Below are 27,288 nucleotides of genomic sequence, written 5' to 3'. Positions count from 1 at the left end.
AGTGGCTTGGGGGCCACATTTGGCTGCTAGGCCTAAAGTCCCTCATCCCTTGCCATTCACAGCACTCTGCATCCATCAGAATGGAAGCTGCTCCTCCCTCCAAGGCTCCAACACCTGTAGATTTGCACAGAAAGAACCCCCACCAGTGAAGCATTGCCAACTTCTGTTGCCCTCACCTGCTCTGCATGCAACAGCAGGAGGAAACCACGGTTATCTCGATGGAGCGAAGGGGCCTGAGTGGGGAAGGGCACCAGTGCACCTGCTGATTTTTGCAACTCGACCCTTCTTTAAGACGCAAGACAGGTCAATTGGCAACCCTCATGCGTCCATCCCCCAAAATGTTATTATTAGCAGATTGAATGCTGTAGCGATGCAGCCCATCTTTAGGAGGGAAGAGGGGGTCCGTGAGAAGCCCCTCTGTAACTCCCCCCCCCCCCGTCGCGGGGTAACTTCTGTGCCTTGACGAGGGCGGGGGGGGGAGAGGGGGAGAGGGAGATCGCCGGTAGAAATGGAAGCGGGGCGGGCAGAGGGAGGACACCCGCCCCCGACCCTCGCTGCATTGCAGCTGCTGTTGCTGCCCGGCCAGAGGCGGCGACTTACCGGCGGCGGCCAAGGACTCGGCCCTGACTGAGGCTCGCAGGAGCCGGTAGTAGAGCTCCATCTCCGCCTCGGAGATCCGAGTCAGCGGCAGGCGCAGCTCCGGCGAAGAGCCGGACAGGGCCATGCCGGCTCGGCGGCTACTCCCGGCCGGAGGAGACGGAGGCTGCGCCCTCCATAGCCCGCCTCCGCCGAGGAGTTCTTCCCGGGGCGCTCCCGGCTCCAGCTCCCTCCTTCCCTTCCAGGCGATCGGGAGACAGGAAGAGCGCAGCGCCCCAGCTCGGCGCTCTCTTGCCTCGGCGGCCCGCGAAGTCTCTCCACGACGGCGAGGCGCAAGGACCTTCGCGCCCTGGAGAGGAGGGCGCACGGGCTGGGCGGAGCGCCTGGATGAGTTTCTGCCCGGGAGCTGCTTTGGGCACCCGTGCTTCGGGTCCGCCTCGCTCTGAGCTTCTTTTTCCCGAAGGCTTGTTTTATTTATTTAAATGCACTGCATCATTTCCCTCCAAGCCTTTTCCTCCAAGGAGCTCATTGTGGCGTGCATGGTCCGCCCTTCCTCATTTAGTATCCCCAGAACAACCCTGTGAGCAGGGCCGGATTTAGGTTTGATGAGGCTCTAAGCCAGGGGTCAGCAAACTTTTTCAGCAGGGGACTGGTCCACTGTCCCTCAGACCAGTGGCGTAGCGTGGGGGGTGCAGGGGGGGCCGGCCGCACCGGGCGCAAATCCACGGGTTAGGGGGCGCAAATCCACGGGTTAGGGGGCGCAAATCCACGGGTTAGCGGGCGCAAATTACTTGCCTTGCCCCGGGTGCTGACAACCCACGCTACGCCACTGCCTCAGACCCTGTGGGGCTGGACTATATTTTTGGGGGGGCGGATGAACGAATTCCTATGCCCCACAAATATCCCAGAGATGCATTTTAAATAAAAGCACACATTCTTTTCATGTACAGTGGTACCTCGGGTTAAGTACTTAATTCGTTCCGGAGGTCCGTTTCCCCAGCAATTCTCTTTTTGTTGGAATGCTATCCTTTTTCCAATAGCTAGCAATCAAAACTCTTGCCGCTGTTGTCATGTACAGTGGTACCTCAGGTTACATACACTTCAGGTTACAGACTCTGCTAACCCAGAAATAGTGCTTCAGGTTAAGAACTTTGCATCAGGATGGGAACAGAAATCGTGCTCTGGCGGTGTGGCAGCAGCAGGAGGCCCCTTTTAGCTAAAGTGGTGCTTCAGGTTAAGAACAGTTTCAGGTTAAGTTCAGACCTCCAGAACGAATTAAGTACTTAACCTGAGGTACCACTGTATAAGAATATGTTAGTTTTATCATTTGGGATATCTTTATCAAGAATTCCTAATTGATATGCCTCTGCCTTTTTATTGTGTGATGCCCTTATCAATTTTTTTATCTCGTCATGGATCATGTCCCAAAAGGTTTTAATCTTTGAGCAAGTCCACCACATGTGGTATAACGCGCCTTTTGTCCTATTACATTTCCAGCATTTATTGTTGTTCATTTTATTCATTTTTGACAATCTGTCAGGAGTTAAGTACCATCTATGATGAATTTTTCTGTAGTTCTCCCTTAATAGGTCAAACGCCGTTAAATTTATGTTTTTCTCACCCTTACATTGGTTTTGGATATACCGTATTTTTCGCTCTATTCAATTCAATTCAATTTATTTATTACGGCCGTAGGCCCATACAGGAAAAAACATAAGTAACAGCTTGTGCACGTGGAAAGAAAAAAGAGGGAAAAAAAGAAAGAAAGAAAAAGAAATAAACAGCCACTAAAACGCCACTATAACAATAAAATACTGTAAGATGGAATGGCATCCTACACCTTAATTAGCTTGTAGTGCTCCTTGGCGTCGCTTTTGGGTAAGGACCGCGGCCAGGAACCTAGCCACTTTCAGGGTCGTATGGGAATCCTTATCCTGCAAGATTTGGGCAAGGTGGAATGTTGGGGGGGTACCCACTAGTTTCTGTATGATTGATCCCAGCAAATTTGCCCGTAGCACATTGAACAAGGGGCAAGAGAACATAATGTGCTGGAGCCACCCCGGCGACACCTTATCACATTTGCACATGGCGGGGACTTGGCCCTTTGAGAATCTATGTCTCAGGACATTGGAGGGGAAAACGTTAAACCTTGCTTTGGTGAAGGCCAGTCTATGGGCAACAGTCGAAAGGGAGGAGAGGTATGATGGAACGCAGTAAGTTAAAGTGATACCAATGCTCTGGGGCGAACAAACACCTCCCCCCAGCATATAATTTCGCTGTAAATCGATATCATCCAGTCTTTGGCGGATCAGTCTTTGAGCTGTGCTTTGGTCTAATTTTAGGGAATCTGAGGGAGAGATTCCATAACTCAAGAGTTTGGCATGAATTCTACTAGACCAAAGGCTAGAGAATTCGTCTCGCCATAGGCATTGGACAAGGTAATGGTTTGGTAATCTATGCCACAATGATAACCAGTAATTGAAGACTTGCTTCCACAGGCAAGTTTCTAAGGATGCGATCTTCAATTCTAGTCGCATGGCTGCGTTGCTTACGCACCGAGGGAGCATTAGGAGCCGACGTAGGAATTGGTTTTGCAGAGTCTCAAGGGGAGCAAGATCTGTCAACACGGCCCAGAGCGGGGCAGCATAAGCAAGCACAGCCACCACTTTTGCCTTGAACACCTTTAGGGCCGAGGGAACATGCAAAGCTCCATCCGAAAAGAAAAATCGGAGGAGCGCGTATGACAGAGTTTTGGCCTTATTAAGTAGGTGTTGTATATGAGCTTTCCACCCCAGATTGTATTGAAAAATAACTCCTAGGTATTGAAATTTTAAGACTTGCTCTATTTTTGCTCCACCAAGCTTCCATTTATATAGTCTCCGGCTTCTGGAGAAAATCAGAATCTTGGATTTGACATAGTTGATGGTTAATTGGTTGAGTTGACAATACGTGGCAAAGATCTTCAGAGCTCTGGTTAGTCCAACACGTGTAAAAGATAGAATTACTGCGTCGTCCGCATATAAAAGGAGTGGGCAGCGATAATCCGCTAGTCTAGGCGCGTGTGTACTTGGAGATGAGTTAACTAGGGGTGCTCGCATGTCGCTGATGAATAGGTTGAATAGGCAGGGAGCCAATATACAACCTTGGCGCACTCCCTTGTTTATTGGTATCGGGTTTGTGAGGTCGCCCGCAGGAGTGAGTCTCACTCTGGCAAGGGTACCTTCGTGGAGTTGACTTATAAGCCATAAGAGTCTTCTATCAATGCCCTGTTTCGCAAGTTTCTCCCAAAGAATATTTCTAGGCACGCTGTCGAAGGCTGCCTTTAGATCTAAAAAGGCCGCACAGAGGTAGCCCCGAGGAGGGGAGGAGTACTTCCGTGCCAGATGATAAAGCACTATCGCATGATCGGTTGTAGAACGTTTAGTTCTGAACCCTGCTTGTTCGTGGCCAATCTGGTTAGTCTCATCTACCCATCGCAATAGTTTAGTCAGCAAAAAGCTGGCATAAATTTTCCCTATAATCGAAAGGAGGCTGATGTTACGGTAATTTTCCGGCTCCATTGGAGAACCTTTTTTATGAATTGGTACTATGATGGCCTCCTTCCATATTTTGGGGATGAGACCAGAGGCGTTGATTGCGTTGAAGGTTTTGGCCAAGATGCCAGCCCACCATTTTGGGTGTAGTTTGATGGCTTCGGCAGGGATCAGATCGGGCCCAAGGGCTTTGCCCGGTTTCAGCTGAGCTATTAGCTTGACTATTTCGTCAGGATCGATGGGAGGCCAAATGGGTAGGTGGGTAAACAGGTGCATCAGATGGTCGGAGGGAGCATCTGCTTGTGAGAAACATTTCTTCAGGAACAGTTCCCATGTCGGTGCAGGGATGACTGCCCTTGGGTATTTCCTCACCCTTCTATTAATCAAAGACCAGAATTCCCTGGATCTGTGTGGTTTTGAAGCAGTAATCAAAGCCTGCCAACGATTATGTTGCCACTCACGTTTGGCAATTTTTTGCATGCGTTTATAAACTTGCTTGGCTTGTGCGTAGCTAGCTGGCAGAGTAGATGCATCGGAGGTCTTATATACATTATATATAGCACGAAGGCGCTGTCTTGCTTGTTTGCACTGAGAATTGTACCAGGGGGCACCGTGAGTTTCGCTCTATAGGACGCACTTTCCCCCCTCCAAAAATTAAGGGGAAATGTGTGTGCGTCCTATGGATCGAATGCAGGCTCCTTGGCTTCAGCGATAGCAACGCGAAGCCTCCGAAGCGCAGAGGGAGTGCTCCCAGCCCCACCAGGAGATGCTGGGGTGGGATTGCTTTGGAAGATGCCTTCTCACAATCTCTACTCTTGAACCACGTAAGGACATAAGAAGTGCCTGCTGGATGAGGCCACATTGGCCTGTCTAGTCCAGCATCCTGTTCTCACAGTGGCCAACCAGAGGCCTGTGGAAACAAGAGCATTCTGTATTCCCTTCCTGCATCTTCCAGCAACTACTACTCACAAACGTTACTGCCACTGACTGTGGAGGTAGAGCATAGCCATCGTGCCTAGTGGCCATTGATAGCCTTTAAAATCATCCATGTTGGTGGCCGTCACAGCTTTCTGTGGGATTGAGCTTCCAGAGGGGTAGCTGAGCATGCCTGCTGCAGGAAAAACAGGCATTAAAAGAACATTTCTCCCAAAGAATCCTGGGAACTGCAGTTTGTAAAGGATGCTACAAATTGTAGCTATGCAGTAGAAGGGTAATCTATAGTTCCCAGGATTCTTACAGGGGAGAAGCGATAATGCTTTTAATGTATGGTGTGTAAAAAAAAGGTAAAGGGACCCCTGACCATTAGGTCCAGTCATGAAAGATTCTGGGGTTGCGGCGCTCATCTCGCTTTATTGGCCGAGGGAGCTGGCGTACAGCTTCCGGGTCATGTGGCCAGCATGATTAAGCCGCTTCTGGCAAACCAGAGCAGTGCACAGAGCGGTACCTATTTATCTATTTGCACTTGGCATGCTTTCGAACTGCTAGGTAGGCACGAGTAGGGACCGAGCAACGGGAGCTCACCCCGTCGCGGGGATTCGAACCGCCGACCTTCTGATTAGCAAGTCATAGGCTCTGTTTAACCCACAGCGCTACCCGCGTCCCTTTGTATGGTGTATACACAGCCTCAAATTAGCTCCACCAGCTCTGTAATACTAGAGCAAACATTATAATACATATTGTTCTTCTTGTTGTACTTTTATAAATACTATTTATAAAACCCATTCCTGCAAGCCATGTAGTCTGGAATAAACTCAGTCACCCCTCCCATCATTAATTGTTTCTACTAGGTGGGGAGGGGTGTTGGATCTGCTTCCCTGCCTTGAAGAAAGGCGCAGGTCAGGTGTGTGCCCAGACCTGGCCACGCTTCGCAAGAGAGGTGTGTTGGTTCAAGGTGGCCATGCTGCCTGCAATTTGCACTCCTTCCTGACGTGTCTTCCCCAAACCCCTTCTTCCAGAGGCTGTGTTGAAGTTTTCCATCACGTGGAACACAAACTCGCGGAACTACCTCGAGGCTCAGGCAGTGGTGGAAACCCTCCTCAAGCATGAGACGCCAGAGAGCCTCTTGCAATACGAAGGGATCAAAGCAGCTGTGGAGTCTCTCCCACCATACACGGCACTTCCAGAGGCTGGGCCGGTTACTGCAGGCCTCCATGTTCCTTGATTTCATGTGACAAAACATGAAGTTGCCTGACGCCGCCAAGTGGGACGAGGAGATGGACACGTGGTGAGCTTTATTTATTTATTTAATTATATTGAGGACAAATTAGAAAAAAATACAAATATACAAAAAAAGGAAAATACATGTAACCAATAGAAAATTAGAAAACATTTTACCTCTTCTCATATTTACAATTATTTGCACCTCTACAAAACAATATTCACAATAAAGAAAAGAAATGAAAGGTAAAATATAAAAGAAAAGAACAACAACAAGAAGAAGATAAAGAAAAGGAAGAAATAAGATCAAGAATGATACTTTAAATTGGCTAGAATATTTCCAACTTAAGGCTACATATGAGAAAGATATAAAAATTAGGGGATTTGGGAATAAAACATCAAAATTAGAAAGAGAGGTATTACAAAATAATCAAAAAACACTTTTGAAACTGTATAGTTTATTTAATAGACCAAGAAGTAAAAGGAGAGAATATGCTAAAGTGGGAATGGGATCTAGGATATACAATTGATATGGAAGATTGGAAAAGTTTTTTGGGGGGAACATAAATTTTACGGCCTGCAATTCAATAAGAGAGAATTATATGAAGATGCACCACAGATGGTATATGGCACCAGACAGACTAGCAAAAATGAATAGATCGATTAGTAATAAATGTTGGAGATGCAATAAGATGAAGGGCACTCTATACCATATGTGGTGGACATGTTCAGAGTTCAAAAAATTCTGGGAAATGATCCATGAAGAAATTACAAAATTAATAAAGGTTTCATATAACAAAAGGGCAGAAGCATACTTATTATGAATTTTGAGTAAGGATATCCCCAAAGATAAAATTAACATATTCCTATACGCAACAACAGCAGCGAGAATGTTGGTGGACAGTTACTGGAAAGGAAATAACATCCCAACAAAAAGGGAATGGTTAAGTAAACTATGTGAGTATCTGGAGTTAGCAAAACTGGCAGATATAATAAGGCATAAGTCTAAAACTATGGTTCAGAAACAATGGGAATGTTTAAATGAATATTTACACAAACAGGGATCAAACACAAAAGTTTGGTTGTGCTTAGACTAACCTTGTGAAAAATACAGAGAATACAAAGATTAGATGGGCTGGGTTTTATTTTTTATTTTATGTTTTGGAAATGTACATCCAGGTGTTTTTCCCTTTAATTTTTTTTAGGGGCCCCAAGGGAGTGGGGCGCTGAGCTATAGCTTGTTTAGCTTATACGTAAATCCGGCCCTGCTCTCAATCCAAAAGGGGTAAAGGAAGGAGGCTTCGCAGCTTCTTCCGCGAAGAACACCAGCGCTTTAAAGGGCACGCATTTAATCAACGCGCTCGCCAGGCTGAGAATCCGCTCCAGCCAATCAGCAAGCTGTTTCCCTGCCGGGCCGACTCCACCGAAGAGAGACGACGGAGGGGAGGGGGGGAAAGAACGAAGGGACCTTTTTAACCCTAGCACCACCACGGCCCTTGGGAAACAAGGCGAAGGGGGAAGCCAGGGGAGTATTCCCCCTTCCTTTTCACTCATTTACCGAGAGATAAGAAGGAGGCTCGAATCCCTCGAAACTCCCTCTGGTCCTTTATACAGGATCGGGCCCTCTTTGTCTCATCGCCTCCCCCCGCCCAGGCGCCTGAGATCGATTCGCCCGCCCCCCACCCCCTAGGCATTACTACGGTCCAACTTGTGGGCGGGGACTGCGCGCCTACGTCACCCGCGGACCAATAGAAAACGGCCCGGGGGGGCGGGGGAAGCAGCGGCGTCTTTTGTGCTTCGGCCAGATGTGCGAGGCCAGCTGTGACTGTCTGCGTTCGGGATCTCCCGCTCCCCGCCAGGTGAGCTGCTGGGGCTGCGAAAGGGGAGTTGTTCGCCAGAGGCGCAGGCGAATCCTCCCGCATGTTGCTCCGCAGTAGCCCCCCTCCGCTGTTTCTAAGTCGTCTACTCCGAAGTAAGCGCTGGACCTTAACAGGCTGGCCAGACATGCACGCGAAGCCCCGAGAAGGAAGCCTGACTCGGGACCAGGGCACACACCTTTTTCCTGCGACTCCGTCTATTTCTATTTGCTTTTAACTGCTTCACTCCCCCTCTGCTCCCCGCCCGCCTCGTCTGCGAGCTGTTTTAAATGCGCGTGGGTTAAAAGGGAAATTTAAGTTTTTAAATTTCTATAAGCCCGGCTTGATTAATAGATCAAGGGCGGGTTAATAGATTTGATGTTGAAAATACGTAATCATGAAAGTCTTTCCAGCCCTGCATACCCACTCTCCTTAAAGTGGTTAGAGCAGTGGTTCCCAACCTTTTTTTTTTAACTATGCCCCACCTCTAAAATCCTAATGCCCACCCCCACCCCACCCCGTGACATATAATTCTTATTCAGTGACACCCCCCTCAATTCACGTGGAGGAAGCCTAAAAGGCTGTTGACTATGGATAACTCGTTCTCAAATTGCCCCCCTGTGGGGCGTGTGCCCCCACATTGGGAACCACGGGGTTAGAGCATTGGACTAGGAGCTTGGGAGACCAGGGTGCAAATCCCTGCTCAGCCATGTTGCTTGCTTGGGCTAGTCATGTGACTGACAGCCTAACTTACATTGTGGGGACCTTGTGAGGATGAAGTGAGGCAGGGGGGAGATGTGCAAGGCCACTTTAGCTCCTTGCAGAGGGTGGCATATAAATTAAATAAGTAAATAAAACTCAGCTGCTTGCAGCCATTCTCGTTCTAGCTCCCAGTTACCTTTGGGTGGCTGACATGAGATGGACAGAAAGCTTCCTTTGTTCTCCACCTAAGGCCAGGAACCTTTTTCAGCCACTACGGAGAATGCCTGATTCACTGTAACTTCACTTCTTGGGGAGGCTATGGCTTTATCTGTGAGGCTAATGGCATCCACAGCATCTTAAAGAGTGAGCTGTGTTTCCATAGCAACCACTAGGGTGATCCTGCTCTCCAGGAAATGGTAGGCATTTGCCCACCACCTTCCCTTTGGTGGAGGTAACATCAACTTGTAAGCAGAAGAACAATAGCCAGAAGAACAGCAGGCAAACTGTAGCTAGAGTTGGTGTGTGAGTTTTGGGGTGGGCTGGATGGCTTGACATGTTGCATGGGCTAAATCCCAAAGCTCTGGCAGCAGATGGAAGGAGCAGCCCTAGAGATTTATGGGGGAAGCAAGATCTGCTAGAGTGTTAATGCTGCGAGCCCATCCTATGCTCAGGTCGTATACAGTGGTACCTCTGGATGTGAACGGGATCCGTTCCAGAGCCCCGTTCGCATCCTGAAGCGAACGTAACACGCGTCTGTGTGGGTTGCATTTTGCCGCTTCCGCGCATGCGCATGACGTCATTTTGAGCGCCCACGCATGTCCGAGCGGCGAAACCCGAAAGTAATACATTCCGTTACTTCCGGGTCACTGCAGAGCGCAACCCGAAAACACTCAACCTGAAGCATATTCATCCCGAGGTATGACTGCATACAGTAAGTGTCAATAAAACCATATAACTTAAAAATGCTATATGTCTTTTAGGTAGGCATGCATAGGGTTGTGCTGTAAATGTGAGATGCACTTGTTTTATAATCTTCAGAATGTGAAGATTATGTCTAAAATGCTCCAGAAGAGCATCCATACTTCTAAAAGGGCATTTAATCAAATAGGAGCTGGATTTAAAAAGTTGTTCTCAGAGGGACAAAGCAAACACATACTCACAGGTGCTTCATTTTTAGGACTGGTTCCACAACCCTTACATTTGGATACAAATATGTGCTTACAATGTGCTTTGCACATGCTCTGCACAGCAAGTTATTCAATATAACTTGCACATTGTCATAATGTTAAAGCAGCCAGGTGTGCTTCTTTCAGTCTAGCTTACAAGTTGGCAATTTGACAAATCCTGAAGATGGAGTTTGATTTCTGTGAACTGAACCTTTTTTTTTTTTTTTTAAGATTGGGTGTTTCATTCTTCAGATAATACCGAAGAAGTCTACAAAGGGGTGGCTGCTTCAGTTATCAAGTCGGCTGTTCAGGGATATAATGGTACATTAAACATCAACACATTTCAATGCTTGCACTGTATGTGGGTAGTAGTCTGAGCTAACCATTGCTTTTCCTTTTAGAAACTATTTTTCCCTATGGCCTAACTGCTTTGGAGAAAACTTCCACAATGTTGGGCACTAAAGATTGCCCAGGAATCTTACCAATGGCCATCAATGATGTTTTCAATAGCATCTGTGGAGTAAGTTTTTCTACTAACTGAACTTAGTTTCAGATACCACATTAGTGCTGCAAAGCTGCATATTGAACCTGCTTTGATGATTTCCTAGCTCCACTTAGGAGAAAAGGCTGTGCAGCCACTATAAGGCAGTTTCTATTTCTTGTTGGCCAATAGGTATTGTGAGTGGAACCAATATAGAGATCAGGGATGGGAAACTCTGTTGCTCTTCAGATGTTGTTGGAGCCTGATCCCATCACATCCATCAGCTATGCTAGCTGGGGCTGATAGGAGCTGCAGTGCAGCATCATTTGGAGGTCCATAGTTCCCCATCTATAGTATAGTTCATAAGCCAGTGGGAATGTTTTAGTGATGGCATTGGATGGGGGTGGGCAGGGAGCCATGTTACATTAGTTCTCCATAATTAGGGATGCTGATGCATGCATGCTCTTTACTTTTTCAGATTCCTGACAGGGAGTTCCTACTCCGTGTATCATACATGGAAATCCACAGTAATACAGTTGAGGACCTACTGTGCAGCAGTATATGGCAAAAGAAACCCTTGGTTGTTCGTGAAGACATCAGTGTAAGTAACCATTGCAGTGCCAAAGCTCCCACGCGGCCTTGTAACAGGAAAAGTAAAATTCTGGAAGTCAGCATGTTGTTGACAATTGCCTCCTTGGACTTTGCCCATTTTGCTTCTGAATTGATTAAAATCTTTTTATTAAAGTTTACCTAAAGTTAGCTAACTGCCTAATAGCTTTGCATTGCACATATAAAAAGAGGTAACACCTAGAATCAATACAGGGAGCTGTGTGGTGTTATGTGCTTTTAAAAAAAAAAATCTCTTGTAGGGGTATGTCTTTGTTGGAGGTCTGACTGAAGAGGTCAAAACTTCTCCAGAGGAAGTTTTGAGCTGGCTCCAGAAAGCTGAAAGTAAGACTAAATATTTGGTATGACACATATAGAGCTTCCTGTGCAGCTCTGATACTTCTAAATCCATCAACTTTCTCTGTGTTTTGCTCTGAATAGAAAACAGGCACTATGGTGCGACAGAAATGAATGAAAGAAGTAACCAGTCACATGCAATCTTCCGAATGGTAAGTGATCATGAATTTTATTTTACTGATTTATTTTAGTTCAGAGATCGGAAACCTCTGGCCCTCTTTGATGTTCCCGGACTCCAAAGTCCCAACAGTCCTGACTGTTGGCCATACTGATGGGAGATGGAGTCCAACAACATCCAGAGGGGGGCACCAGGTTCCCTATTCCTGGTTAGTACCTGGCTATGATATCTGGCAGGATATGAGAGGGAGAGATTTGTTGTTGTTATATTATAAATTTCTACCACTGGGTGATTTACAATATAAAAACACAAAAATATTTGCCATAATAATAAGCAAAAACAATGAAACACACACACAGTTTTAAAAGGCCATAGATCGTTTAATTAGCCAAAGAGGGATATTTTTGCCTGGCACCTAAAATATGTAACAAAATCACCAGGCAAGCCTCCTTAAGCATTCTACAAGATATGCCAGTTTTAGGTTCTGTTGGTCGAGGGTAGGTGTGCTACAGTATACAGACCCACACATGACAAACTGGTACAGTGGTACCTCGCAAGACGAATGCCTCACAAGACGAAAAACTTGCAAGACGAAATAGTTTTTTGTTTTTTGAGTTGCTTCGCAAGACGAATTTCCCTATGGGCTTGCTTCGCAAGACGAAAACGTCTTGTGCCTTTTTCTTAAAACCGTCAATGCATTCCTATGGGAAACCGTCAATGCATTTCCTATGGGAAACCGTGCTTCGCAAGATGAAAAATTCACAAGACGAAAAAACTCGCAGAACGAATTAATTTCATCTTGCAAGGCACCACTGTATTAGTTGGTCTGGTAATCTGTGGTGGTATAGTAAAACAATTTCACAACTTTGCTTACTTTTTTTTTTTTAGATCATTGAAAGCAAAGAGACGATGGATATCTCAAGCTGCGATAGCCCTGTGATGGTATCTCACTTGGTGAGTTCTTTGAAAGAGAGAACTGAGGTTTGTAAATGGGGGTTGTTAGAAAAAACTACTATTGAAGGATGCTGCATGAGAACATGAGAGGAGCCCTGCTGGATCAGACCAATGGCCTGTTTATTCTGGCATCCTGTTCTCACAGTGGTGAACCAGGTGCCTGAGACCCAAGCAGTTTCTCTACTTGTGATTCACAGCAGCTGGTAGTGGAGGTTGAACTTAGCCATCATAGCTAGTAGTCCTTGATAGTCCTTGTACTCCATAGATTTGTCTGATCCTCTTTTAAAGGCTTCCAAGTTGGTGACCATTACTACGTATTGGGTGAGTGAACTCCGTAGTTTAACTATGTGCTGTGTGAAGAAGTTCTTTCTCTTTTGTCTGTCCTGAATTTTAGCTATGTTGAATGGCCCTGAGTTCTAGTATTATATGACAGAGAGAGAAATTGAGAGAAACTTAGCCCTGTCTGCCTTCTTGTTACATGCATAATCTTATACACCTCTGTCGGGTCCCTCCTTAAACTTGCCTTTCCTCTGAAAGCCCCAAATGCTTTGACAATTGGAGGAAAGAGGTTTGTGTGCCATATGACTCACTCTGCCCCCTAAGCTAGGCTGCTGCCCTGAGATGAAGTAGAAGATATTATTTTGCCACCAGTCTGGTTGACTTTGCTATACAGAAAGAGGTGGGGAGGGGAGGTGCCATCTTCTGCTTTGGCTCAGGCAGCAAAACATATTGGGCTAGCCTTGTGTGCTTTCTGTTTGAGATCTGGCCGGCAGAGTCAAATATATATTGGGATTGTGGAAGGCTAATGAACTTCTGAAGTGTTTAATAGGGCTGTTTCTGCCTGGGAAATAGCAGCAGCAGAAATTCAGTTGCTCTGGGTTTCAAGTCTGTTTGGCACAGCATTCCTAATGCTTATTCAAAAGCAAGTTCTATTGACATTGCTGGAACATACTGAAGAGGTGCAGACTAAACAATATCCATATTATTATTGCATTTATATCCCACCTTTGCTCCAAGAAGCTAAGGTGGCCTGCTTGACTTTGTCCCCCTTCATTTTATACTTACATCAACCTTACAAGGTAGGTTAGGTTGAGAGACCAAGGTGATCCAGGGAGGTTTGTGGCTGTGTGGTGATTTGAACCCTGGCCTCCTAGGTCCTAGCCACACACTCACCACTATGCCACGTTGGGTCCTTGGACTATAGTAGAAATTCAGTGGTCAAAACATCAAATCGCACAGTATGCGCATCCCTCTACCTTTTTCTTCTGTTGCAGACCATCCTGGATCTGAGATGCAATCTACAAATGACTGGCTCCCTTTAACACACATTTCCTCTGTTCTTTCGCTTTCATGAAATATTAAATGTTGTTCGTTTGAATGTATTTCCTCCCAGATGTAGTGACCAGTGCTGCACAAAATTATTGTTCCTTTGATTTAAACTCCTGGCCAAAGACCTTTTTCTGCTCATTTTACAGTCTCAGGAACTTATTTTTCTCAGGCTTTCATCTGCCACTGTTTGGAATTGTTGTTCAATCAATAGATGATTTGAATAGATCTTGTGTGAGAATGGTGTCTAACACAGTCTTACTTGAATTTTCAGTATTTGGTAGATCTGACAGGAAGTGAAAGAGCTACCCAAACAGGTGCTGAAAGGTATGTAGCTGATGATGATCAAGCTTTTCTGGTAATCTGCTAAATCCTAACTTGTAAAACATGTAAAACAACAACAACCCACGAGTAATTCCCCCCCCCCCAGGGTTCTTGGGCATGCTTGCTCTTATTTATGTAAGCCATTTACAGCTTAACAGTAAAATTCATCACATTTGGAACACAAGACTGATGCAGATGTGACATTCCCAACTGGTAGATTCTTGCACAAAAATCTAACTTCTCTACGGCAAGGATGAGGGACCTGTAGTGCTGTAGAAGTCGCATATGAACTCCTAGCAATCCTAGCCAGTATGACCAGTGGTCAGCAATGCTGGAAGTTGCCTTCCAACAACACATGGAGGGCCACAAGTTCCTCATCCCTGCTTCTGCAGAGACCATTGTAAAACCGCCCCATGATCCTTGAATGAAGGGTGGTATATATTAGCAATTTCACTCCTCCAACGCTGCAGATGAGATTGTTGTAAATCACATACCTGTCTGGGACGAGTCTGGGAAAGGAAGACAGTCTTACCTCTTCCACTGCAGGTACTATTACACTGTACTTTGCTTTTATTTCTTTGTTCGTTCTCTTGGAGCTGGAGAGAACGGACGCCATTATGCTTTTGTCTGTACATAGTGTGTAAATAAATAGTAGATTAGTTCTATGATGACTCACTTACTCTTGCTGTGTTATGCCGGAAGATTAGTGTGCATAAACCAGCTGGTATGTGTCACTAGAAGCGCACTGTAAGAGAAGGGAGATGCCTTTTCCAGAGCTGTGTGTACCAGAGGACGCTCAGAGGATGATCTCCAAACCATCCTAAATATCTTTGCAGAAGATTACGAAAAGCTTGGCCTATCACTCAACATCCAAAAAACCAAAGTGCTGCACCAGCAAGTACAAAATCACCCCTCTGCAGCGCCACAAATCCAACTCAATGGTGTAACGTTGAAAAATGTCAATCACTTCTCCTACCTGGGCAGTTATCTTTCCACAAGGGCCAACATTGATGCTGAAATCCAGCATCGCCTGATCTCTGCGAGTGCAGCTTTCTCCCAATTGAAGTGCAGCGTGTTTGAGGACCGGGACATTTGCATGGAAACCAAAATGCTTGTTTACAAAGCTATTGTACTACCAACCTTACTGTATGCTTGTGAAACAGGGACGCTAATAAACGCCATCTCCAACTCCTCGAAATATGCAATCAACGGTGTCCCCGAAAAAGTTTACACATCACTTGGGAAGACAGGCGAACAAATTTCAGTGTACTGGAAGAAGCAAAGATCACCAGTGTTGAAGCAATGATTCTTCAACATCAACTTCGTTGGACTGGTCATGTTGTGCGGTTGCCTGATCATCGTCTTCCAAAGCAATTACTCTAATCCAAACTTAAAAATAGCGTAATGCTGGTGGTCAACAAGAGGTTTAAAGACTGTCTCAAGGCAAATCTTAAAAAATGTAGTATATACACTGACAACTGGGAAACCCTGGCCTGTGAGTGCTCCAGCTGGAGAACAGCCTTTACCAAAGGTGTCATGGGCTTTGAAGACACAGGACGCAAGGGAGAAAAGTGCTAAGAGGAAGGCATGCTTGGCAAATCCACACCGTGATCAACTCCCACCCGGAAACCAATGTCCGCACTGTGGAAGGATGTGTGGATCCAGAATTGGCCTCCACAGTCACTTACGGACTTGTTGTTAAAACCGTGTTTATGGAAGACAGTCTTACTCGGCTTCGAGTGATCACCAAAGAATACGAACTATTGGTCATTGCTTGTATGCAACCCTTTCCACACTGGGGGGTGCAGACTCAATTTCACAGAAATGACTGAGAAACTTAAATGCTTTCATTGTTTCTTGCTGATGTTTAATGTCACAGCTGTTAGTACTTACAGTACGTTATTATCATCACAGTAATAAACAGATTAACAGCCATAATCCTCGCAAGCATGGAGGGGTCTACACAAAAGCACATGGGTGTCCTAGCCAATGTAACATGTCAGGGTAATTTTTTCTGTAATGTAAACTTCAATACCTTCTCCAGGCACCACACACATGGATTTGTTTTAAGGGATTTTACTACCCCAAAATAGACTGAAAATTTGGCTTGGGTTAGTAAAGTATTCCCAAAAATGTGTGTAAGTTTTCAGCGGGTCATATACAAAATCCCCCCTCATAATGGATTTTCCTTGCTTGGGAAATCATGTACACCTTACTATGAACAAGATTTTGTGCCTTTCGACCTTTGGTATTGATGCTTTCCCTTGGTAGATCTCATCAGAATCCCAGGCGGCAGAGATTGTTGAAGAGAAGTATGCTCTTCAAAATGAGCTGCAGGAGGAAAGAAAGAATCTCACTGAGATGCTCGTGACGTCAGCTTCTCTTGCATCAGCTCAAGAGTTCAAGGTAATACTTAAAAATTGAAGTGTTGTGGGACCTTTGGTGGAAAACTGGTGGCTCTTCCACATTTCTTGTATCAGCTGTTATTAAGTAATCAAATGGGGCGAGGGAAGCCTGGAAATGACTAGAAGGGTGTCACTGTAGAAAAGGACCTTTGATTGCATGGAAGTTTAAGGTAAACCCTTCATAAAACTGAGTAAGAAAGCAGAACTTACTTATTGTGTGTTTCTTTTTATATAAAACCTGACTCAGGTCCAACCGATACAAGAAAGGTCTCCTGAACTGAGGCAACTTCTTGTCAAGACTTCCAGTACCAGAAGGACTAGAAGGGTGTCACTGTAGAAAAGGACCTTCCACTGTGTGGAAGTTTAACATAGCTCTGTTAATGCATGCATGAAGCAGGAAGTTCATATCGGGAAGCTGGTATAAGAACAGGCACCAGCGACTGAGTGTGCTGTAGTGGTGCCAGGAGTGCAGAGCGGGAGGGTGAATGGAGCCTGCTGCTCTCCAGTCCAGTCCCCATCACCCAGGGCCCTCCACAACTTGGCAGCTCGTGGAGGGTGGCATGAGAAGGCTGCCATGTGCCCTTCAGTCCCAGCCTTACCCCTGAGGACTGGGATCAAAGGGCATGTGGCAGTGGTGTCCTTCTCATGTCGCTCTCCCCGGCTTCCAGCCTCGCAAAATAAGGCTTTGTGTTGAATTCTGAAGCCACTACTTGCCACCCGACTAGTGAGACACAGCAAGTTCAAGTTGCTTATAGTGCTTGCAAACATGTTTTTGGAAAGTTTCCCCTCTCCCTTTGTAACTTTTTTTGCAAATGCTTATGGTAGAACTTACAACTAGCTTCAACTGAACTTGTCATCACTAGGCCATGTACAAATTCCAAGACATCAGCAAATGGGATTGTGCTTTTAAAAATATCTAACTTCCTTTAATTCTCCTGCGTGCCTTGATTTTTACTTTTATTTTATGTTTTAAGTTTCCAAGGACAAGGAAGAGGAGAGCGACCTGGTCTGCAGGAACAACAACCCAGCAAGCAGGGGAATGTCGCCTGGGAAGCTTTTTCCAAAAAGCCAAACAGTTTAAAAAACCTTGTCTAGCAGAGATGAAAGCATGTAAGTTTGTTATGCGTGGAAACTATTTTCCATATAAAATATGGGCTGAAGAATGGTAGGTTGGGATAAGTTAGAACTTAGATAATACATTGTCTAAACCAATATCCACAGTGAGCTGCAAATAGTTAAACACTTGCACCCATTTTGAGGGCTCTGCTTAAGCTGCATATGTCAATTATGCTGAATGTTATTGCTGCATCTGAAGTTTTCAGAGAAGGGCAAGAGGGCTCTTGGCATAACTTAGCCTGCTCCATTTATCTCCTGGTTGCTCCAGAGGTCGGATTCTGACATTGATCTTTAGGCGCTAGGGAGAACTGGCTTCCTTGCAAATGCTTGCAAAGGCTAATGTAGCCAACTCTCTCGCTGCTTGCATTTGGCTGCTTGTGTGTTCTTTCTCCCATGGCAAGGGAGAATTAAACCCACTGGGCCCCAAGGTAGTCAAAGCTCAGTTCCTTTCACTGCACCTTTCTGCATTTGTCTCAAGAACTTAGAGTCACAGAATTGTAGCATGGGAAGGGATCCCAAGCGTCATCTTGGCCAACTCCCTGCAATGCTGGAATCTCAGCCAAGGCATCCATGACAGATGGTCATCCAAGCTCTGCTTAGAAACCTCCAAGGAGAGTCCACAGCTTCCCACGGGAGTCCGTTCCACTGTTGAGCAGCTCCTGCTGTCATGAAAGCTCTTCCTGATTGTTTAGTCAGAATCTCCTTTCTTGTAACTTGAAGCCATGGGTACAAGTCCAACTTCTAGAGCAGGAGAAAACAAACTTGCTGTATCTTCCATGTGACCGCCCTTGAGATATATGGAGATGACTATCATATCTCCTCTCAGTCTCCTATTTTCCAGGCTAAACATCCCCAGCTCCTTCAGCCTTTCCCCGTAAGTCTTGGTTTCCAGACCCTTGGTCTTCTTAGCTGCCCTCATTTGCACGCATTCCAGTTTGTCAATATCTTTCTTAAATTGTGGTGCCCAGAACTGGACCCAGTATTCCAATGTTGAACTGACCAAGACAGAATAGAGTGGTACTGTTACTTCCCTTATCTGCATCTTAAGTATACAGGCTTTTATTTGTTAAATTTTTGGCAAAATGGGTAGTCTTTCAGCTGTATCCTCGGAATGTGATGATCAAGGGATGACAGCCCATTCCTGAAGAAGAACGGACTCCAGGGTCTGAGGTTGGTTTGGTAAGCAGTATATGTGTGTGTGTGGAAACTAGCGTGCTTCACCAAAGATGAAATTTACATTCAATTTTTCTCTTACCCCTCGTGAATATGGCCCCAGAAGGTTGCCGAGAAATGAATGTCACCCTTGGAATGGAAAAGGTTCCCACTCATCTTTCAAGAACGAAGCTGGGATGGGGAGTATGCCCTCTGCAGGCTTCCTCCCCCTTTCTTTTTTGCAACAACAATTTCTTGATTACCCCCTACTAACTATATTGGACACAGGTGGCGCTGTGGGTTAAACCACTGAGCCTAGGACTTGCCGATCAGAAGGTCGGCGTTTCAAATCCCCACGATGGGCTGAGCTCCCGTTGCTCGGTCCCTGCTCCTGCCAACCTAGCAGTTCAAAGCACATCAAAGTGCAAGTAGATAAATAGGTACCGCTCCGGCGGGAAGGTAAACGGCGTTTCCGTGCGCTGCTCTGGTTCACCAGAAGCGGCTTAGTCATGCTGGCCACATGACCTGGAAGCTGTACGCCAGCTCCCTCGGCCAATAAAGCGAGATGAGTGCCGCAACCCCAGAGTCGGTCACGACTGGACCTAATGGTCAGGGGTCCCTTTACCTTTACCTTTACCTAACTATATCAGATCGACATGACTTCTTTTACACTTGGTTGGATGGGGTGGAACTGAGGGAGCAGAGTTTAGGGGAGAGAAATTCTGAGGTTTGGAAAGCTCACCTCTCCTTTTCAGGGTTTTTTGCAAGCCTCCAAAACTTGGCAGCGTTGCCAGCATGTAGCTGGAACTTAACATATAAACAATGTCTAGCTCTCAGTATGGCTTTGGCAACAACACTTCTGAGCTACCAATATATTGCTGAAGGAACAAGCAAGGGCTTTCAATATTAAGGTTTTATGGCACAAAACGTCTAGTAAAATGGCAGGTTCCGGTGATATCGGAGCTCAAAGTCGCATATGATTGTAAAAGTAAGTGCTGACACTGTAAATTGAGTTCAAACAGACTGGTAGCCAGTACCTTTCCTTCAGGAAAGATGAAGTGTGTTCCCTTCACCTGTATTTATGAAGTGCCTAATTTTTTCAGTTTTCCAAAGCAGCCCCAGATACGATACACCGCAGTAATCTAGTCAGGAAGTGGTGATGGCATGGATCACGGTGGCCATTGGGGGGCAGGGATGCACAGTTGATGGACACACCTTAGCTGGTGAAAAGCACTGCATCTCACATCCCCAGCAACAAAACTGGGCCTTGAGACGCTGCTCTGTGTCTTCCACTGTTTGCAGTATGGCCTATGGACACAAAGGACATCGTCTTCCCTATGGTAGAAGACAAGACCTCACTGATGCCGTCCATAGAGAAGCAGAGCGATACGTTTAGCACCAACATGGCAGCAGGTGTTCCCAGAAGGAGGCATGCAAGGCACCATCCAGCCATCTTAGGGACTCCACTCCAAATTTGTGTAGGGTTTACTCCTTAAGCCTTTTCTTCTCCCAAAGACATTCTGCAAGGCAGTTGTGTATTACAGCTGAACATTTTAGTGTCATGTCAAGCCATAACCCAAGGTTTACTGTACACAAACAAACTGGAGATTGGAGTGAAATAAACCATGATTGGTACACCAAGAAGAAACCTTGACTTATCATCATGGTTTATTTTTCCTTACTCCAGCACTAGCCGCGAAGAGCAAATACATAATTTGCTCATTTACAGTAAGTCATGACTTACAGTGATGTGCACAGATGGTCAGACACAATTTGCAGTCTGTCTTTGAGAAAAACTGATATATACATGGTGTGCTAAAGTTTCTTATAACATTTTTGGGATAAAGTTAGAATATTGAAACTTGCATGGCCAGAGCACATCACTGACACCTTGCCCATTTTCCTTTTCTTAAGAAGCAACCTAGCAAGATCCAAGAGCTGCAAATAGGAGACACAGAAGAGGATAGACCTTGTATGAAAGAACAACTCAGCAAAACTCTAGAGAAGTTGAGTGAAATGGAACAACTGGGGGAGAAATTAAAAGCCAGTAAGTCTAGAATTGAAGCGGAGTTAATGGACATGCTTAAATAACTCAGAAACTTCATGAGCAGGAAGAAGCAATGACAGACTTAATCCAGGAGCGAGATTACCTGAAGGACAAATTGAATTCTCTCCAAGCGGAGAGGGATCTCATCAGTAAAGAGATGCAAGAAGCGAAATCAATGGTAAAGTATTATTAGTTTTTATTAAGTTCCCTTTTCTTTTCTTTTTTACTATTTACAGTTTATTTATTTTTGTAAAATTGCAAAAGTGCATCTGCCAACTAACCTTTCCTTCCCAATGTCCTTTTAATAGCTTGCACTTTCATATTTGTGCTGGTCTTTTAATGGAAGGGGAAAGTAAGCCAGAAACCTTTACCAGTTGGATATTCTACCATCACAAGTTACAGTTCTAGGAATCGAGAGCAGATTTTCATAGACCAAATAATGCGCACAGACTGGGGGAATGTTGTGCATGGCCGTGTGAGACCAGGAGCCTGTTCAGGCGGAGTGGAAATGGAGCTGGTGGTCTAAAGCTGGCCTTAAATCTTGGAACAGGAGAATTTGTAAGTCATTGAGGGAAGGCTTGTGCTTCAAATCTAGTGGCAGGGGATGGGTCTTTTGCTCCAACATATGGTGTTCCTGGCAGCAGGCAGCCTGGAGAAGGGTTTGGGCATTAGAGAATTAGGGAGCTCCAGGTCTTACCTTTCAAGGTAAACCCTGCATAAAACTGAGTAAGCAGAACTTACTTATTGTGTGTTTCTTTTTATATAAAGCCTGACTCAGGTCCAACAGATAAGAGAAAGGTCTCTTGAACTGGCACAAGTGTTTGAGTCAAAGGAAGAGCAAAGTCAGACGGAACGCAATACACAGCAGCAATCTTGATATTTTGTGGACCCTGTGGGCAAGCCTAGAATGCTGAACTGGAAATCAACTTGTGTTAATTTTTATCACTTCATACTTATTTAAAATTACACATTTGCACAAATATTTGTGTTGTTGAAACTGAAGTGATCTTTCAAAAGTGTGGTGGTATAGAGACAAATTGAGATGTGTGTGAGCTCACCGTGACAACCGCTCTGTAGCCACATCTCCAAGGGGAGTCCCAAAAATGTAGGCAGCTGTAATTGATCCCTGAGCTGGCAAAAGCTGGTATAGCAGTCAGCATGTTGGAATTTGGATTGGATGGCCTGGATTTGGGTTATTAATCCAGCCATGTGCATGACTACAGTCCTATGCACTGTTCCATGGAGAGTTAGCTCCATTTAATTCAGTGTCTGCTTTTGAATATAATAGGCTGAGCTTGTAGATCTTTAAACAAAGGTCTTCAGCCAGCCAGCAGTCTTGCAAAGTGTTTAATGGGATTTCTGCTTCATGCTAACCATTTAAGTCTCTAGCTTCTGCTCAAATCTTTTCCCATTTACACTGCTGGATTTATGTATAGGCTAAGTAGGCTGAAGCCTAGGGTCTCTAAATCTATAGGGCTTCCCTAGTCTGCCCAACACCCAGCAGGCTGTCTCCCCTCTCCCCAAATTGCAAACCCAAGACTTCATGCGAGGGCAGGGCAACTTGGGCCCAGCAACTATGAGACTCAGGGCCAGCCAGTGTAGCCCAATTTGAAACTCTGGGGCCTAACTTGAAATTTTTTTGTGGGGCACTGCTTCACAGCCAAAGTCTGCAAAATCTTACGAGATATAAATCCATGTGCTAGGTCATTTTCACAAGGTCAGCAAAGTCCTTCAGAAGTCAGGTCTGTTACTGAGTTCTTGTGCAAGTTTGTACAGTTTTCTTGATTTTTAAAGGAAAATTAGAGAAGATTTTGATGAGCTTGAGAAATAGGCAAAAGCCAACTTGCCAAATGTCAATTATAAAACAAGGAGACAAAGAGTGAGGGCACGGCAAAGAAATGACAGAAGTGCACCTGATGCCTTAGATGCACTTTCTTCAAGAGATAAGTTTAGGATAAAATCCTTTATTCCTATATTCCTTTATTAGATGCACTTGAAGCCAATTTAAAAAGAGGTACTGTGTTGCAGAATTGTTTTCCATTCTTGCTATCCTGATAGCATCTAAGCAAGAAATTCAACAAGGTGTAGAACTGTTGATGGAATATCTACCCAGAAGATATTGACCTGAAACTTCTTGATTAACTTTTGCACTTTCACCTGTATGTGAGACAAAGCCATAGTCACTGCACTGCCACTGGCTTTAAACCGGAACGCTGTTCCTGTTCATGCATAATGCTGGAGACACACATGCCAGAGAACCCCTCTTTGCATCAGGCTTGGGGACCGGTTGGTGTTAGGGAGAGGACGTGCTAGAGAGGATCTTTCACAGGTTTGGATCTTCAGGGGAGGCCTGCAAGACGTCTCCAGTCTGATTTGGCCCTTATGCAGCGGAGAGCTGTATAGCGCTTTGAGTGTATGGCTTTTCCTTTAGTGTAAGGGGCTAACCGCGCATCAGAGCCACCTTGCCATAGCAGCCAACTCCTACAGACCAACGAGAGATCTCCACTCCCAATAAAATATATGAGGGGGGCAGCCCCCCTCCAGTTGATGGGCATTACCATTCAAATTGTGTGTGTGCTGTGTCATGTGATTGATTATGTGGGACAGGGCTTACCTGCTGTCACCCCCATTTTATTCAAATTGGCACCCCTTGTGCCAGTTCTCAAACAAAGCGCCTCTGGAAACGCAAGGTGCACTTCTTAGGTAGATACTTTGTCCACTTAGCTCCGGACTGTCTGTACTAACAGGATTGTGCATCTCAAGAGTTTCAGGCTGGGGTGGGGGCGTTAAAAGCTGCTTTAGGCCAAGTCAGATCTCTGGCCCACCTAGGTCAGCCCTACCCGGAGATCCAGGAAACCGAACCTGTGACGCACCAGCATGCACCCCTTAAATGATAATTTTAGACTCTAGTCTTCACAATGCTGAAAAGGGGAAATATTTAAGTAATCTAAGAAGCTGCCTTATGCAGAGCCAGATCATGGGACGATCTAGCTTAGTACAGTGGTGGACCTTGGGGACAGCAGCGCCCTTGTGGGCTGCCAAAATTCAGCTCCCTCCACTTCTTGCCTTCCACTTTATGTACATCACATTCAGGACTTTAAATTGTGCTTTTATATCAAATTTCCTTTTCTGCGTATACTGTAATGTTTTACTGTTGCTATGGCCATTGGCTAATGCGAATAAAGTTTTTTTCCATAATCTCTCTTTCTATGTACATCATATATGCAGCATCCTTGAGGTACCCTGTAAGACCGAACCCAGTAAGGCGCTCCCCTAAATCTGCCTCTGCTCAGAACTGTCTATGACAGTCAGAGGCTCTCAAGGGTTCCAGACAGGGTGACTGTCCCAGACCTACCTGGAGATGCCAAGGGTTGAACCTTGGTGCCCTTCTGGATGCAGAGAGGATGCTCTGCCACTGAGTTGCAGCCTTTCCCCAAGGTCTAACCTGGATTGAGCTCCTTGCATCCAAAAGGATGTGGTCAAACCACTGAGCTCTGGTCCTCCTTCCACTTTTAACATTATCTGCAACCAAATAGCTTCAGTTCAGCAGTGTGGGGAGATTCACCTGCAGGATTTCTGCCTGGCACTCTCAGCTGTTATAGAAGCCCAGAACTCCTGCCAGTAAAGGGAGGACAGCTTATGGCAGTGAGCACCATCTGTTCACCGCATACTGGACGTTCCTTGTGTCAGTCCAACGAAAGGGAGAAAGAATGTCCTAAAACACACTTCTCCTTTTTTAAAAAAACAAAGCACTTCCACATTGCCACTCCGTAACCTCAGAACCATTTTTAGCAGCATACAAAAATAATGAAGGATAATGTATTTAAAATTCCCAACAAATATTGTTGTTGGGTTTTTTTTTTAAGTACCAACTATCCCTGCTTTTAACAGTGCAGTCCTATGCATGTTTAGTGATAAAAGGAAGTAGGACAGCCAGATGAATCACTGCTCTGCTTTTCAATTAGATATGCGCACGTTGAGTGTGCTGGGATGTTAACTCTATATAGCAGCTTTGTTCCAAGTTCTATGTAAGCTGTCATTTCACATCAAAAAAAGTTTGTGGGGGGGAAAGGCACTTATGTCCTGCGTGGGCTGCATAATTATGCTGCTGCTTCTTTTTTTACATTAGAGGTTCAGAAATTTGACAGGCAGACACTGCCCTCAATCTTTTGAGAGAAAGTTATGATTATTTTTTGTTCTTATTCAAATGGAGGGGGTGGGGGTGGAATTTTGATCCTGTTTCTTGAAGAAGCTTTCAATCTATTGAAGCAATATACATAGCTGCTCCTCTACCCAAATTGGATTTGGGGTGGTGGTTTCATTTTACCAAATACAGTCATACCTCATGTTATGTTATTTCAGGTTATGTCCCGTGGCAACCCAGAAGTACCGGAAAGGGTTACTTCCGGGTTTCACCGCCCGCGCATGCGCAGAAGTGCAAAATGACATCACGCGCATGCGCAGAAGCACCAAATCGTAACCTGCGCGTGCGCAGATGCGTTGCTACAAGTTGTGCTCTTTTCTTGTTGCAAACGGGCCTCCTGTTCGCAACCAGAGGTACCACTGCACTGCTACTCCAGTCTCTCTGTACTACTCTGCGTCCATGGAATACACCATGTGGCTGAGCCACTGTAGTACTTGTTTGAAACTGGAGTAGAAATAGGTGCTTCTCCCCCCTCCCTTAGTATTTTGCAGTTGAGTATCCCAATGTCCTGTTAAAATATGATTTTAGTGCCATCCTCCAAACTGCTCCTGGCTTTTGAACCACTGATACTTCTCTGGGTTTTTAAGCATTGTTTTTTGGGCGATACTGTTTTCTTTCATGCAGCTGAAACGCTGTGGAAACAGCCCCTATATGCAGCTGCAAAAAAGGTGAGAGAAATGAAAGGACACAGCAAGTGGTGGCTGTAGTCTTACAAATACATTTGCAAAATTGCTAGACCCCCTAATTGGCTAGCTGGCTGGCCTGCAACCTAAAAATGGGGAGGAAGGGGAAGCATTTTTTCAATGCTTCTGTGCCAATAAGTGATTTTACCTGGCTGTGGACAAGAAGCTATTTTCAAGCTGGAAGATGTGATTATGGTCTGGGTCTGTAAGCGAAAGAGTAAAGTGAAGGGGGAGCAGCATTACCCACTGCCACCCACAAATGCTTTGCTAGGGTTGCCATATATCTGGAATTTCCTGGACATATACATAATACCGCATTCAGCAGCAGCGTCCAAGTGGAAATCAGCTAAATGTCTGGGAAAATCTGAACATATGGCTGCCCATGTCAGCTGTGCCAATTTTCCCAATTTCCCCTTAAAATAGCTCAAAAATGGCATTTTTGTGTGTGTGATTTGTGCTTATTACACAGAAAAGTCAGGTTCACTTAAGGCAGGGGTCCTCAAACGTTTTAAACGGGGCCAGTTCACTGTCCCTAAGACACTGTTGGGGGACTATACTTTGAAAAAATATGAACGAATTTCTGTGCACGTTGCACATATTTTATTTCTAGTGCACAAAAACCAGGAAAAATACAATATTTAAAATGAAGAACGATTTTAATCAACATAAATATAATTTTTTTAAAAAATTATTTTGACTGTGTCAGACCAATAAGTATTTCAATGGGAAGTATGGGCCTGCTTTTGGCAAATGAGATGGTCAATATCCGGTTCCATATTTGTCACTTCTAGTCGTAGCAAGTGATGCAAGTGTCCACCAGTTAGTCTGGATCTGGTTGGAAATTTCAGATGTTTCATTTGGGGAAAAGTCTGTTCACAGACATAGGTGCTGCCAAAGATGGTTGCAAATTTGAGTGCATGGTTCTGAGATTAAGACATGTCTCAGAGAGGAGCTTGATTTGAATGCGTCTCATTGAGGGTTGTGGGGAACCACAGACCTTAAGCTCCAGGGAGAAAAAATGTGGGGTGGAAATTCAGTAACTGCTCAGTCCCACTTCAGGGGCGGAGATTCGGATGAACCCATACCATTTATTTTTTCAAAGCCTGCCTCTGCCTGGGCTCGTCTTGGATGGCAGGCAGACGTTTACTTGCAAGCAACCCGATGCTGAGGAGTTTTCCTTGCAAGCAAGCGTGCCTTGGATCGCAGCCTAGCTCCCAAGCACTTTTCCCAGGACAAAAACTCGCTAGGATGATGGCAGCCATCTTTTTCCTTGGACGTGATCCCCAGTGGCCCCAGGGATGTTTCCTCATGAGTAAGCACTGGAGCCCTGCGTTCCTTGTGAGCGACCTTCTTCCCCCTTTCCCTGCCTTCTGAGCATAGCTCACCATCGGTGTGGAGGCTGCTGCAGGCAACGGAGGCTGAGCCCGGCCGGAGGAGGCGGTGGTTGGGGCCGCCGAGCAGGGCTGCAAGGATAACAGCAGCCAGGGCTGGATCAGGTGGAGAG

General features: G+C 45.4%; 2 protein-coding genes and 1 long non-coding RNA gene across 7 annotated transcripts in view; 2 read left to right on the top strand and 1 right to left on the bottom strand.

Annotated features, from left to right (window-relative positions):
- MCF2 (MCF.2 cell line derived transforming sequence) overlaps positions 1–1,085 on the bottom strand; it is a 71,733-nt gene extending 70,648 nt beyond the window's left edge. For 2 of the 5 annotated variants that reach the window (XR_014506966.1, XM_083422424.1), the window contains exon 1: positions 601–1,085. Coding sequence is in view for 3 of the 5 variants with exons in the window: in XM_083422424.1 (XP_083278550.1) it covers positions 601–724 (124 nt within the window). In the remaining 2 variants the exon portion in view is untranslated. The remainder of the gene's footprint in view (positions 1–600) is intronic. The other 3 variants (XR_014506967.1, XM_083422425.1, XM_083422423.1) reach the window with 3 other exon arrangements.
- Positions 1,086–10,247: 9,162 nt separating this feature from the next.
- On the top strand, positions 10,248–14,842 carry LOC310669039 (uncharacterized protein). Its single transcript, XM_083422531.1, has 7 exons — positions 10,248–10,332; positions 10,413–10,531; positions 10,971–11,093; positions 11,362–11,443; positions 11,540–11,607; positions 12,462–12,554; positions 14,128–14,842. The coding sequence occupies exons 2-7, from the start codon at positions 10,460–10,462 to the stop codon at positions 14,221–14,223; spliced, it is 534 nt and encodes a 177-aa protein (XP_083278657.1). The 5' UTR covers positions 10,248–10,332; positions 10,413–10,459; the 3' UTR covers positions 14,224–14,842.
- A 130-nt stretch (positions 14,843–14,972) lies between these two features.
- LOC310669044 lies at positions 14,973–24,089 on the top strand. Its single transcript, XR_014506985.1, has 5 exons — positions 14,973–16,583; positions 17,557–17,692; positions 18,797–18,877; positions 20,765–21,075; positions 21,676–24,089. It is a non-coding gene; the product is annotated as an uncharacterized lncRNA (long non-coding RNA).
- Positions 24,090–27,288: the final 3,199 nt, after the last annotated feature.

Source organism: Podarcis tiliguerta, assembly GCF_965153285.1.
Source record: "Podarcis tiliguerta genome assembly, chromosome: Z".
NCBI classification, from domain to species: domain Eukaryota; kingdom Metazoa; phylum Chordata; class Lepidosauria; order Squamata; family Lacertidae; genus Podarcis; species Podarcis tiliguerta.
The sequence above is the reverse complement of the archived record's forward strand: the minus strand, read 5'-3'. Positions and strand labels throughout refer to the sequence as shown.